General features: G+C 40.3%; 1 protein-coding gene and 1 long non-coding RNA gene across 3 annotated transcripts in view; one reads left to right on the top strand and one right to left on the bottom strand.

Moving 5' to 3' along the window:
• LOC130277009 (uncharacterized) overlaps positions 1 to 12,097 on the top strand; it is an 85,042-nt gene extending 72,945 nt beyond the window's left edge. Inside the window, exon 2 of the long non-coding RNA XR_008845331.1 lies at positions 11,963 to 12,097. This is a non-coding gene — a long non-coding RNA (uncharacterized LOC130277009). The remainder of the gene's footprint in view (positions 1 to 11,962) is intronic.
• BAD (BCL2 associated agonist of cell death) overlaps positions 1 to 14,806 on the bottom strand; it is a 191,264-nt gene that overhangs the window by 36,653 nt on the left and 139,805 nt on the right. For both annotated transcript variants that reach the window (XM_056527165.1, XM_056527164.1), the window contains exon 4: positions 3,716 to 3,868. In XM_056527165.1, coding sequence (XP_056383140.1) covers positions 3,737 to 3,868 — 132 coding nt within the window. In that variant the 3' untranslated portion in view covers positions 3,716 to 3,736. The remainder of the gene's footprint in view (positions 1 to 3,715; positions 3,869 to 14,806) is intronic.

The following is a 14,806-nucleotide window of genomic DNA, read 5'->3' as shown; positions in this document are numbered from 1 at the left end:
GACATCCAGGGGTGGGCAGAATGGGGGGTTGGCAACCCACTTTCCTGCGCTGCCATTGGTCAGAATCAGTTCTGACCAATGGCAGGGGATAGGAGGAGATCGCAGCACTGCGACCTCGCTCCTAGCCCTCAGGATGATCGGGGCTGACAGCTTCGAACATCCCTATTTTCCGGGTGATCGGGTCACCAGAGACCCGATCAGCCCGGAATAGCAGAAAATCGCATGACTGAATTGACATGCGATTTTCTGCGATCGCCAACATGGGGGGGGGGGGGGGGGTCCCAGGACCCCCCTGGGTGATGTGCCGGGATGCCTGCTAAATGATTTCAGCAGGCATCCCGGTCCGGTCCCAAACCGGCTAGCGGTGGGGACTGGAATTCCCACAGGCGTATACATATGTCCCACGTCCTTAAGGACTCGGGATGCAGGGCATATGCATACGCCCGGCATCCTGAAGAGATTAAAAGTACAAACAGCAGCCCTGGGTTGCTTTATTGACACAGGTATTGAAGACCATAAATGGATGAAAAGATTATTTAATGCTGTGGCAAGATTGAAACCCAGAATAACTAACCTCTCACCACCTTGGGATCTAAATTTAGTCCTTTCTAGTCTTACTAAAGAACCTTTTGAACCACTTCTAGATTCTTCAATAACATTTCTGACCTGGAAAGCAGTCTTCTTGACATCATCATTGACACCATCACAACAGCAAGAAGGGTGAGTGAAATTCAAGCATTATCGATTGAAGAACCTTACCTAACTGTGCTTGAAGACAGAATTATTCTGAAATTGAATCCAGCTTTCTTACCAAAAGTAGTGTTAGACTTTCATAGGTCTCAAGACATCATCCTACCTACTTTTTGTTATTCTCCAAAAACTAGAAAAGAAGAAATGTTCTATTCCTTAGATGTGAGAAGAACTATTCTTCTTTATTTACAACAAACCAAGGATTGGAGGAAAGATTTAAATATTTTGTTCAGTTTTAGGGCCCTATCAAAGGGAAGAAAGCTTAGGGCCTCTATTGCTAGATGGGTGTTTTTTGAACTATTTCTGAAGCCTATAGAAGATCAGAAAGTCAAGTTCCAGAACATCTAAAAGCTCATTCAACCAGAGCAATGGCAGTCTCCTGGGCTGAAAAGTCTTATGCCTCATTAGAGCAGATTTGCAGGGCAGCAACTTGGTCTACCCCTCACACTACACTACAAATTGGATGTAGCCTCGTCTCAAGATTTGGCCTTTGGACGGAAAGGGCTGCAAGCTGTAGTCCCTCCCTAGACATCTTTTATCTGGTATGTCTCATGTGTGGGGCTGATGTGATAATGAGGTGAAAATGTGAATTATGACATACCGATAATTCTGTTTTCTTGAATCATCACATCAGTACCCTTTAATCCCTCCCTAAGTTGCTTTGGACTTGATAAAGGGAGGAATCCCGAAAATACAAAATTCGGTCAGTCCAATAAAAAAGGTATTACAAGATACTGCAAAATTTTTTGATTTGCATCTGCATCACTGGACTAATACGGCTACTAAAATTTACTAATATATGCTTCTATGTAATTTGTAAACACTGAGGGGTTGTCTGGGGAGGGGCTTTTTAACCTCCTTTGTGCTTCCTGCTCCTTTAGGATCATTGGGGGCAATATCGTGTGTTGCTAATGTGATGATTCAAGAAAACAGAATTATCGGTAACTCATAATTCCCATTTTATGGCTCTGCATGGTAAACCATGTAAACTTAAATAAAATAAAAATACCAAACACGAAAAAATACAGATTTTTTTTAACGACATCATATAATCAGGGAAAAAAAAGTGATCAAAAAGACCCATCAAAACAACAATGGTAATAAAAACTACAAATTGCGGAGCAAAAAAGACCTCTCATACATCCTTGTATAAAGAAAAATAAAAAAGTTGTAGGGTCAGAATAGGACATTTTTAGGCATACTGATTTTATAAAGTTTTACCAGTACATAGGGAAAATTATAATAATTGGGAATTCTAGTGATCATACTGACTTGACAAATAAAGAAAAATATTTCACTGCCCAGTTTATGGAGTTATTACAAAGTACAATTGATCCTGCAAAAACTTGAGACTAGCTCTGGAGATAGAAAAATAAGTATTTGAACCCTTGGGCCATGATCAAAGAGCATAATTTCCGCTCGGAAATTCCACTGCGACAGAGTCCAATTGAGTTACATGTTTCCGCTCAGAAATGCATTAATCTATTAAGACGATGCATTTCCGAAGTGGCCCTAGTGCTGCCGAATTATGTAAGTGTGTGGAATTCATCCCATACTTTCTAGCAGTCATTCTGCATTTTTACGGCCGTGTGAATATGTCCTTTGAAGCAAAGGAGGAAAAAATAAAAATGCAACAATTTTGATTTGCTGGGTTTTTACAGGTTTAAACTGCCAAAATCTTGAGCCATTTTGGTTTAACACTGTAAGAAAAAAGCTTAAAAAAAATAAAGTATATGGTATATATATATATATAATACACACACACACACACACACACACACACACACACACACACATATATATAGTAAAGTAAACGTTGTTGTTATGTTATGCACTCCGGCCGCTCATGCTGGTCGTGAGCGCATGGTCCCGTTACCTCCTGCTACCAGTGGGGCTGGGACACACATCGCAGGACGTGCCCGCATGCAAACCCCAGTCCGTCATTCACCTGGTGCTTCTCCTGCCCCAGCCTCTGCCTCTCTGCTCTGGCGCCCGTGTCCCCGTCCCCTAGATATATTGTTATGGTTTGGACATTTACGCACGTGGCGATACGACATGTTTATTTTTATTTACACACTTTTTATATAAATGGGAAAAGGGGGTTGATTCTGATTTTTATTAGGGAAGGGGTTAAATCACATTTATTAACTTATTTTTTTAGTAGTTAGTAGTTGCCAGTGCATGGCCAATATTTGTCGGCGCTTTCGCATACCAACACTCAACCCGTGGTGTACCCCTATGGGTACGTGTACCACGGTTTTAGAACACAGGCCACTGGTTGTTGGTCTGACTCTTTTTTAGAAAAGGTGTATGATAGACAACTTTTCCCACTAAAGGAGAGCTGCACCTTATTCATCATTACGCTGCGCATTATTGATGAATAAGGTGCAAGTATAGACCAAAAAAATGGTGGAAATTTGATCTAACAGACATTTCTTGATAAATCTCCCCCATAATGATGAATCATTTATCTAATTGATATTCATTTGCATATATCATTGTGTTTGTTACTCATTTATGTTTATAACCTTATAACAAAAAAATCTGCATTATAATACCTGTGTATTATTGTATATTGCAAAACTACATCCTTAGCATTACTGTCATCCTGTCATAAAATAACTTATTGATATCTAAGGAAATAGACTCAGATGTGAATTGTATCGATTAGGCTTGTCTACAATTCACCAGGTCATAATTTTGATAATTTTTAAAAAATGTCATAATTAATTTTTTTTCATAATTCATAATTTTATGGCCATAATTCATAATTGAGTTATTACCGCATGACAGCACATATTCCTGCCCAATGTGATATCTAGGTAGTTCACTGCAGCTTAGATGTTGCCCTCAAATTCTTTCTGCCTGTATATCAAAACTGCATTATGAATATATAAACTGTAAAAATCCAATCCTTTTTCTTACTACTGATGATGACTTTAACTGGCAAATTCAGAAGTCTTACCTTTTTTTCCATGGAGAAAGTTTAATTTTTCTCACTCTCTGATTCGTTTTTGTCTTTACTTTTCCATCTTAATAAATTAAATAAGATTTCCCTGAAGCTCTTGTTTCCGGCCATCTGAGCAGCTGCGCCTGCGCTTTTAGGACGAGGTAGACCCTGGGAACAATTTATAGAGTGGAAGATTCAGAGACCTAATTGTATGAAAGTCACAGTAACATTTGACATAATATCAATAACATTTTATTGTTTTACTGATATAAATATTACTTCTCCTTCCATCCTGGCTGTGGCTATGCAACTGATAGAGCCTGCTCCAGAAGGCTCACAGAAGCACACAGATCAATGCAGTTCTATTGACTACATTGATCTATAAGCAACATCTAAGGATTCCTCCAAAAAGTCCCCAAAGGGGAACAAAGTGTAAGTTTTTTTTTATTTTAATAAAAGATTTATCCCACATACCTTAACCCCTATCAAGTCATATAAAAGTATGTAAACATAAACATATTTGGCATCACTGCGTGCGTAACTGTTTGAACTATTATATTACATTATTTATCCCGTACAATGAATGGTGTAAATATAAAGAAAAATACCAAACCTGAAAATTTCTTTTTATTTTTTTTAATAACATCACAAAAAATCAAAAAATTATGTAAAAAGCTATCAAGAAGGCTGATCAACAGATCCGGCGCAAAAAATTGAGTCCTCATATATCACCGTATATAAAAAAATTGTTATAGGTATAGGAAAAGGTACATTTTAAGCACACTTATTTTTTAACTAGTGAAATAATGTAAAACCTATATAAATTGGGTATAGTTGTAATCGTATGGACCAACAGAAGATAAAGTGTAGTTCTTACTAAATAGTGCACTGCGTAGAAACGGAAGTGCCCAAAAGTTACAAAATGGTTTATAGCCCTTAATGCAGTCACGTAGACACAGCAGTTGGCACTACAACCCTATACAATACCTTGACCTCTCCCACTGGGAGGCCTATATTCTCTGGGGTGGGATCCATCACGAAGCCCTTGTCCAAATATTTGGAATGGCTCCTGAGACCCCTTCTGCAGGAGGTACTAGCGTTGGTTAAGGGCACAAACCAATTTTTTTTATTGTTTACAGAATCTGTCTTCGCCAGAAAAAAATTTCTAGCGCCGATAGATATAGAATCGCTTTATACAAGCAATGATCAATTGGAGTTGAGTATATTAGGGAGCTTCTGATCTGTACAGATAAGCATACAGACAACATACAATTCGTTTGTGAATCCCTTACCTTCGTACTAAATGACAACTCATTTCAGTTTGATAATCAATGGTACACACAAATAGGGCGGGGGGGGGTTGGGTGTCTATGGGCATGGGTTATAGAAAGCCCTCTGCGTGTAATTCTCTCCTTCACTTCTCCAGCTATCATCCTGTTCATGTTAAAAAAGCGGTGCCTTATGGCCAATTTTTGCGGTTACGTTGCATCAATAGTTCGGATGATAGTTTTCTGTAACAGGCTGGAGAACTGAGGGAGAGACTGCCGTTAAGGGGATATCCTGACATCATAATGGATGAGGCCCTGAATAGGGCATTTTTGCAGGACAGAAAAAAACCTCCTGTATAAAAGACAGAAAAAGAATGATCCCCTAATACCGTAGCCATTCTCTTTCAAATTCAGTCCATTGGTCGATGTCATTAGAAAAACAATGAAAAATAATTGGTTCCTCATCAAGAGTGACACAGATCTGGGCAAACTGGTGCATGATAGACCTATGGTTACATTTAGAAGATGCAAAAAATACAAAAGATCTTGTTTGCAAAAGTACCTTTTCTTTTAAAAAGAAAAATGTAGACTAGTTATCTAGAGCAGGCCCAGTAGAGAATCACAGATGCAGTTCGTGCTCATGGTGCAGTTATTTTAAACCAGTACGTGAGAGTTGGTGGTTCAGAGATTTTGGTGAAGAATTTAAAGGGGTACTCCGGCCCTAATACATCTTATGCCCTATCCCTATCCAGGTGGATGCACAATGACATATTGCGGGGGACCCCAGTGGCGGGACCCCCGTGATGATACTTCTTATCCCCTATCTTTTGAATAGGGGATAAGATGTATTAGGGCCAGAGTACCCCTTTAATTACATCTAGAACCCCATGGGTGGTATATGTCACCGCTTGCAGTTGTGGAAGGTTCTATATTGTTAGTACAAAAATACCAGTTTACACCAGGTTTCGGGAACATGTGTATTCCGTGTGGTCCAAGAAGGGATCACCAAGGTTCATTGAACATATGAACTTGGTACATGGAGGAGATTGGCTTAGAGAGAGGGGTGTGATCTTTGAAAAATTCTCCTCCAAGCAGAGGCACTTTGGATTATCAGGACCAACGCACAAGGTAACCTTGAATTGATTGAAAGATTAGACTACAGCATCTTCCTATAGTACAACATTGCATATTTATGATTATGTAATCAGTTCTATCTTGTATTATGATTGATTTTAAAGTATGTTTTAACTTCTGCAAGTCACCAAGTGAGAGTACTTAAGTGGTGACACACACAAAGGGGAGTAGGGCCTGATGAAGCGAGTCTGAGCACGCGCAACGGCTGTCACCCAGTGATGACCTGACTCACAGCGTCCTTTCTACCTCCTACATCCACATGTATTTAAAGGGGTACTCCACTGAAAGAAAAAATATCTTTTAAATCAACTGGTGCCAGAAAGTTAAACAGGTTTTCAAATTACTTCTATTAAAAAATCAGCTGCTGTATACTACAGAGGATGTTCTTTTCTTTTTGAATTTGTTTGAATTTGTCTGACCACAAGTACTCTCTGCTTACACCTCTGTCCATGTCAAAACCTGTCCAGAGCAGGGTAGGAGAGCAGAGAGCACTGTGGTCAGACAGCAAGGAAATTCAAAAAGAAAATAACTTCCTGTGGAGTATACAGCAGCTGATAAGTACTGGAAATATTACAATTTTTAAATAGAAGTAATTTACAAATCTGTTTAACTTTCTGACACCAGTTGATTAAAAAAAAAATGTTTTCCAGCGGAGTACCCCTTCAATGTTTTAACCTGCAGGAATCGCTAATTTTGGTCCAAAATGTAAAATAAAAAAAAGGCTCAAAAGGTAGCATCCAGAACTGGTAAAAGAAAAAAGTACAGCTTGTCCTGCAGAAAATAAGCCCTTACACAATGGCGTTGGGCGAAAAAAAAAAAAATTATGGAACATGGTCAGAACATGGAAACACAAAAGGGAAAAAAAGGATTTTGTTGTGAAAAGAAAAAGAACATAAAAAGCTAGAAAAATTGGGTATCACCATAATCATAAGAGAAGCAAAAGATGATCCAGCACTGGGTAAAATTTGCAGCTTTATTAGGATTCGAATCCAACATACAAACTTCACACGATAAAACCGACACCCTCCCTCGTCATACGCGTTTCGAGGGAGGGTGTCGGTTTTATCGTGTCAAGTTTGTATGTTGGATTCGAATCCTAATAAAGCTGCAACTTTTACCCAGTGCTGGATCATCTTTTACTTCTCTTACGATCCTACTAGCACCGAGCCAAGTGCGGACCCGTGCAAGGGAACATTGGGGGTGAGCTGTACAACACATTTGTATTATCACCATAATCCTACCAACCCAACAGATTAAAGATAACATAATTTTTACTGCACAGTGAATGCAATAAAAAATTAAAAAAGCCTGAATTTTTCACAATATTTTAGTTTTTCCCAAAAATTGCTGCATGTGTTAATAAAGATTTACCACAAAGATAAGTACAATATGTTCCAAAAAAAAAATTAAGGAAAGTACGCAGAAGCAACTATGCAGCAAAATAAGACATGTGTGACCCTACCCTTAGGGTACTGTTCACATGGGCAGATCTTTTCTCGCAAGTTTTCTGCCGCAGATTTTAGCCACACTTTAAAGCTAACTGCTGAGATTATCCACTGCTGACAATCCACCACGACTAAAACCTGCAGTGGAGAAACTTGCAGAAGATTCGCCCTTTTAAATGTACCCTAAAACTGCACATAATGTGAACTGACCTCAACTCACTTATGAGTAATGAGTTCACCTGGGTAAACTCCAGGACTAGCAGCCTGATTCGATAACCATGTACAGAGATCAAACGCCACACTCTACCTCTCCACACAGCTAAAGGATTCATGTAGGCAGCATTAGAGAACCATTTCTATGAAGGATTTGCATTCAAAATGTGACCTATCCCTTGCCTACCACATTAGCTTCAACAGCTAAGCACAAGATATACATAAAAATCTCTACATAATCTCTAATAGCCTATGCTGAACTCAATAATAATAATAATAAAAAAAAACAATTCTAGTAGTATATCTTTAATGTTTGTCTGAAGAAGGTTCTGCCACGTTGAAAACACTTGGGAACGCACATATAGAGATCCACTCCTGACAGCTCCCCCAGTAACTGCTGATCAATGATGTCCCAGATGTGGATGATGGGATACAAATCAGGAGATGTTGCAGGCCATGGTAGCATATTTGGCCACGCAGGCTGCTAACAATTCCACATGTAAAATGTATCCTTGTGCTGTGTTGAAAAATGGCTGCTGGGACACTTACTGCTAGAATCCTAGAAATCTAGAATCCATTACCTGTAATGTTATTACTCTCCAGAAATGCATCCAGGCCCCTTTTGAACTCTTTTACCGAGTTCACCATGACCACCTCTTCAGGAAAATAATTCCAGTGTCACTGCTCTTACAGTAAAGAATCCCCGTCTGTGCTGGTGTAGAAACCTTCTTTCCTCAGAACTGTATCTATAACAAGGGGGCATCCTAAAAGTTTAGAGTATAAATATATAGGACTATAAATAGATAGTCATGGGAGAGATCTCTGTACTGTCCCCTGATATATTTATACATAGTTATTAGGTCGCCCCTAAGCCTTCTTTTTTTCTAAACTAAATAACCCTAATTCTGATCCCATTTCCCTTATTACTCGGGTTGTCCATCTTTTAACCCTCTCCAGCTCCACTACATCTTTCTTGTATATTGATGACCAGTACTGTACACAGTATTCTATATGTGGTCTGACTAGTGATAAAATTATTTCCTCATCATGGGCATTTATGCCCCTATTGATGCACCCCATGATTTTATTTGCCTTGGCAGCAGCTGCCCGACACTGGTCACTACAGCTAAATTTACTGTTAACTAAGACTCCTAAGTCCTTTTCCATCTCAGTCTTCCCAAGTGTTCTCCCATTTAATAAATAATCCCAGCCCAGATTTTTGCTCCCAATGTGCATTACCTTACATTTATCAGTGTTGAACCTTATCTGCCACTTCTCAGTCCAAACCTCCAACCTATGCAGATCCATTTGTAACAGTGCACTGTCCTCTCGTGTTAACCACTTTAGTATGTTCTGCAAAGATTTTTACTTTACTATATAATCCCTTGACAGTGTCATGAATTAAAACATTAAATAGAATAGAACCCAAAACTGACCCCTGTGGTACTCCACTAGTAACAGTCACCCAATCAGAATAAGTACTATTAATAACCACCCTCTGTTTCCTATCATTGAGACAGTTACTTACCCACTTAGGCTGGGTTCACACTACGGTTTGTCATTACAGTTCCCGTATACGGCTGGGAGGAGGGGTGGGTGGGGCTTAATCGCAGCACCCGCACTCAGCCGTAAAGGGAACCGTAGTTAATGTATTTCTATGAGCCGACCGGAGTGAACCACAGCCTCCGGTCGGCTGCTTTTTCGGCCGTATGCGGTTTCCCGACCGCAAGCAAAAACGTGGTCGACCATGTTTTTGCTTGCGGTCGGGAAACCGCATACGGCCGAAAAAGCAGCCGACCGGAGGCTGCGGTTCACTCCGGTCAGCTCATAGAAATACATTAACTACGGTTCCCTATACGGCTGAGTGCGGGTGCCGCGATTAAGCCCCGCCCACCCCTCCTCCCAGCCGTATACGGGAACCGTAATGACAAACCGTAGTGTGAACCCAGCCTTACATACATTCTCCCCCAGCCCAAACCTTCTCATTTTATGCATCAACCGTTTATGTGGCACCTGCTATGGAAAAATCAAGATATACGCCAGTTAAGCGATTCCCCCTGGTCCAGTCTGGAGCTCACCTCTTCACTAAAGCTGACAGGACCGAAGTTTGACAGGACCGAGTCATACATTTATTTTTTTATCAAGATATTCCAAAATAGCATCTCTCAAAAAAACCTCAAACAATTTACATACAAACAGGCCTATAATTCCTGAGGTCACTTTTTTATATATTGGCAATACATTTTCTATGGTTCAAAGCATATGTGCTCAGTCCGCTTACCCGTTCTGTGTAATGTCCACCACAACTGTGCTACGGACTCGCTGGTGCCGCCCCTCGGCTTCTCAGCAGTAAGCAAAAGGATATGTCCGGCACTCCAGTGCGGGCATAAAAGCTTGTCTTTATTGAATCTTTGCACAGAAATCACATACAGTAGGAATTTCTGACGCTTTTCGCACCAGATGGTGCCTAATCGTAGACTGCCCAACATTACAAAACATGCTATTAAAATACCTTGGTATGGAGTCATGGGACTCACTACGTCATAAGTTAAAACACAAGAACTTAGGAAAACCCAGAATTGAAAATCTTGACAACTCTTTTTATGTCATTGTTCACACCTGTGTTATATAAGCATCTTGCTCTTCCAGCATCTATTGAACATAATTACAAATGTTGCGGTGCAAATTAAATTGTTTCTATGATGGTAACACGGAATGAATGGGTTCTAAATTATGACAATTCACCAATATTAATAATTTGGTAGAATCAATCACCATTCTTCATGTTTTGTAAAGAAGGGATATAAATAAATGGATAATTGTTAGTCTCCCATCTTCCCGTGAACCAACAGGTAGAATACAAGATAATACATGCACAGACTCTAGATATATTTCTGCCCAATGCATAAACTGTAACCACATATAATAAATATCTATATACCCCTCAAGCAGTCTATTTTTTGTTTTATTTGTTCTCTGTCAGATATCCTATCCAAACTAATGTTAAATATTAGATTAATTATTATCGCTCATTAGGTACATGTCATGATCACATCTAATCTTCTGTTGAGGCCCTGTGGGAATCTCAATTCCAGGAGCAACATCCAATAAGTTTCTATGTTAGGCTGGGTTCACACTACGATTTGTAACTACGGTTCCCGTATACGGCTGGGAGGAGGGGTGGTCGACCACGTTTTTGCCTGCGGTCGGGAAACCGCATACGGCCGAAAAAGCAGCCGACCGGAGGCTGCGGTTCACTCAGGTCGGCTCATAGACATTCATTAAATACGGTTCCCGAATACGGCTGAGTGCGGGCGTCGCGATTAAGCCCCGCCCCCCTCCTCCCAGCCGTATACGGGAACCGTAGTTACAAATGTCTGAACCCAGCCTTATAAAGTTTCCTTCTTAAATCCTCTCCTCTAGATCCCAATCTCACTCTCTCGATGCCGGACACCCTGAGTGTCCTTGTGTCCCCTGCATGCAAGTCTCTAAAGTGTTTGGCTAGCATAGAGATACCTACTCTGTTGCCCCTAGCATCCGCAATATGTCTTCAAACACGGGTCTTCAATGAATTCATTGTACATCCAACGCACTGTTTCCCACAATCTACACAAGTGGCTAAATATACAAGTGCAGTTGTGTTACAATTTATATATTCATGTATAGGATAACTTTTATGTGTATAGCTAGAGGTTATATTGTCTCTAAGTTCCATGTGGCTGCAAGTTATACACCTGGTATGGCCACATTTCCAATTACCCACTGCCTTTAGCCAATTTTGCTCATTGAGGGGCATTTACTAATCTTTTACTATGTAGTCTGGTTTTTACCCTGTTTTTTTCTACTTCATTTTTTACTATGTGCGACAAATTTACTAAATTGTTGCACGGCGTTAATAAATTTGGTACACGTAGGCAAAAGTGGTAAATTTACTTCATGTAGTAGAAAAAATAGTCTGTTCCTTTTTCCTGCTGTCTGAATAGGTTTGGCTGCTTGGTTTCCTTCTGGATCTTTTGTTTTTGAGTTTTTTTTTTTACCTTTTTCACCACATCTAAATAATTAAATAACTAAATTGTAGTCATGGCTCAGAATAGTGGTAAACGGCGTTTAGTGTGTGTGTGTGTGTGTGTGTGTTTGTAAAATGTAGTTTGTAAAATTTTTTTAACACCTTTTTTTTTTTTTTTTTGCTACTTCTTCTACAGATCCTTGTATCCCGTGGACTCCTTCAGATTCGGTGGACTACTTCAACGACCAGTGTTTTTCTTTGCTTGATGTTAATAAAATGGTTAATGAGGGCTTGTGGAGGAGCGTTGTTTGTAATAAAAAATTTTTTTAAACCTGTTGTGTTTTTTTTTTTACTTTACTGGACAGGCTTAGTAGTGGAAGCTGTCTTACAGATGGAGTCCATTACTAAGCCGGGCTTAGCGTTAGCCACAAAAACAGCTAGCGCTAACCCCCAATTATTACCCCGGTACCCAACGCCACAGGGGTGTCGGGAAGGGCCACTCCCAACAGGCCCGGAGCATCAAAAATGGCGCTCCTGGGCCTAGGCGGTAACAGGCTGGTGTTATTTAGGCTGGGGAGGGCCAGTAACAATGGTCCTCGCCCACCCTGGTAACGTCAGGCTGTTACTGTTTGGTTGGTATTTGGCTGAGAATAAAAATAGGGGGGACCCTATGTGTTTTTTTTTAAATATTTAAATGCTGGGAGTTGTAGTCTTGCAACATCTGGAGGCACCCTGGTTGGGAAACACTGGCCTAAAACAGTGTTTCCCAACCAGGGTGCCTCCAGATGTTGCAAAACTACAACTCCCAGCATGCCTGGACAGCCAAAGCGGGGAGAAAGTATGTCGGAGCCCGGGCGGCAGTAGCTTTTCCTGCTCCATGTTGGAGCTGGAGTAAATTTAGTCAATATTTACGGCCGTTGCAACTGTTTATTGTGCAGCTGCAACTGTCGCAGTTAATAAATACCTGACCACTGCAAGTCAAAAATGCAAACTAGCGTAAATCAAGCGGGGAAAAAAAATGTGACTTTCTAGCTCTTGCTAGAGAAAGTCACGCGAAAAATAGGGTAGACGCAATTGCGACAATTTAGCGCCAAAAATAGTCAGAAAAAAATTACTAAACCCCTTAGTAAATGCCCCTCATTGTTTTTACCCTGATTTTCTGTTGAACTAGTGAATAAGCTGGGGGATAAGGTAGAGCCCAATGTAAGGCCTCGTTTGGACATGATAGCTATTCCATTGGCAACCATTTCCTTCAAAATGGGATCTCTTTCTAAAACAGGGGTATATTTTTGAATAATACCTCTGATTTGTCCAAATTGTGTACTGTATGGAGTAACAACAAATGCCTTCTTATCCTTGTTATTAACCTGAGAACCTTCCCCCTCTGTTGTCATTTAGAATAAGTTATCAAATCTTTTCTGTCCACTTTTTGTACCCTACTACAAGATTCTGATAACACCTCCAATGCATAACCCCTTTATTTTAGTCTGCTAGTGAGTTCTTTTATAGCTTGAGTACATTGCTCCTCATCTGTACTGTCCTGCACATCTCACCAAATGGTATGTTGGAAGTCACGTGTCTTGGATGGCATGAAGATGCCATAAGTGTAGAGTTAGTAGCCGTTTCTTTACGGTATGGAGCGGCCGCAATCTTGGTTCCTTTATTATACAGTGTGACACCCAAAAAATCTATTGAAGTTTTGCTATATCGTGAAGTGAAACCAAGATTGAGGTCGTTATTACCAACATAATTCACAAATTCAGTAAAACATGCCTCACTTCCCTTTCATATTATCAGAAGGTAGTCTATGAAACTACCTATCCAATAAATCTTATTAAAGAAGGGATTATCTGTAATGAAAATGAACTGTTGTTCCAAGAAAAACATGTATATGTTTGCGAATGAGGGTGATTATTTTGCCCCCATAGAAGCTCCCTTGGTCTGAAGGAAGAAATCGCCATTGAACACTAAATAATTGTGGTGTAACAAAAATTCTGTAGCGATGACAATAAACGCCTTCAGACCAGGGGAGTAACTACTCTAACTGTCCAGATGGTGAGACAATGCTTGTAATCCTTTGGATCAATGTATAGATGGATAGAGCCCTATCATATCACATGTAGCCCATGACAGATCCTCACTCCATGTAACCTTCTCCAAAATGTTAATCACAGGTTTAGTACCCTACAGAAAAGTTGGAGTTATTTTAGTAAGGGGATGCAGGTAGTGATCCACCCATTCCCCAAGGTGCTCCACAAGGGACCCTATCCCAGCCAGTGTGGGTCTGAGGGGAGGTGGAAAGGAAAAAACCCCTTGTGGACCTTGGGGGAGAAAGGAACATGGGAATGATGGGGTTAGGTACAAACAAATGTTCCTTGAATATTTTGTCTATGACACAAAGTGCCACTCCTCTCAGTACTTTTTTTAACCCCTTGCTACAAAATGCCATTTATAAACGGCGCTGTGGCATGGCAGGATTATGAAGCAAGCTTAGGAGCTGAGCTCGCAACATACCCGCACGGTCCCGGATGCTATCAGCAGCTAGGACCCGTGGCTAATGCCGGACATCGCCGTTCAGGCAGATGTCTGACATTAACTCTTTAGATGCGGCGATCAAAGTTGATCGCCGCGTCTAAAGTGAAAGCTTCCCAGCAGCTCTGTCAGGTATCCCGATCAGCTAGGATGCACGAGGAGGGTCCCTTACTTCGTGCCTGAGATCCAGGCAGGAGCAGTCAAGCAGCGATAACACTGATCAATGCCATGCTATGGCAATGCATTGATCAGTGCCTGCAATCTGTATAATGCATGTTATAGTCCCCTATGGGGGCTATAACATTGCAAAGAAAAAGTAAAAAAAAAAAGTAAATAAAGATGATTTAACCCCTCCCCTAATAAGTTTGAATCATCCACCTTTTCCCATTTAAAAAAAAAAAACTGTGTAAATAAAAATAAACATGTGGTATCACGACATGCATAAATGTCTGAACTGTAAAAAATATATTGTTAATTAAACCACACGGTCAATGGCGTATGTGCAAAA

Source organism: Hyla sarda, chromosome 6 (assembly GCF_029499605.1).
Source record: "Hyla sarda isolate aHylSar1 chromosome 6, aHylSar1.hap1, whole genome shotgun sequence".
Classification (NCBI taxonomy): domain Eukaryota; kingdom Metazoa; phylum Chordata; class Amphibia; order Anura; family Hylidae; genus Hyla; species Hyla sarda.
This window is presented reverse-complemented; position numbering and strand designations above follow the sequence as displayed.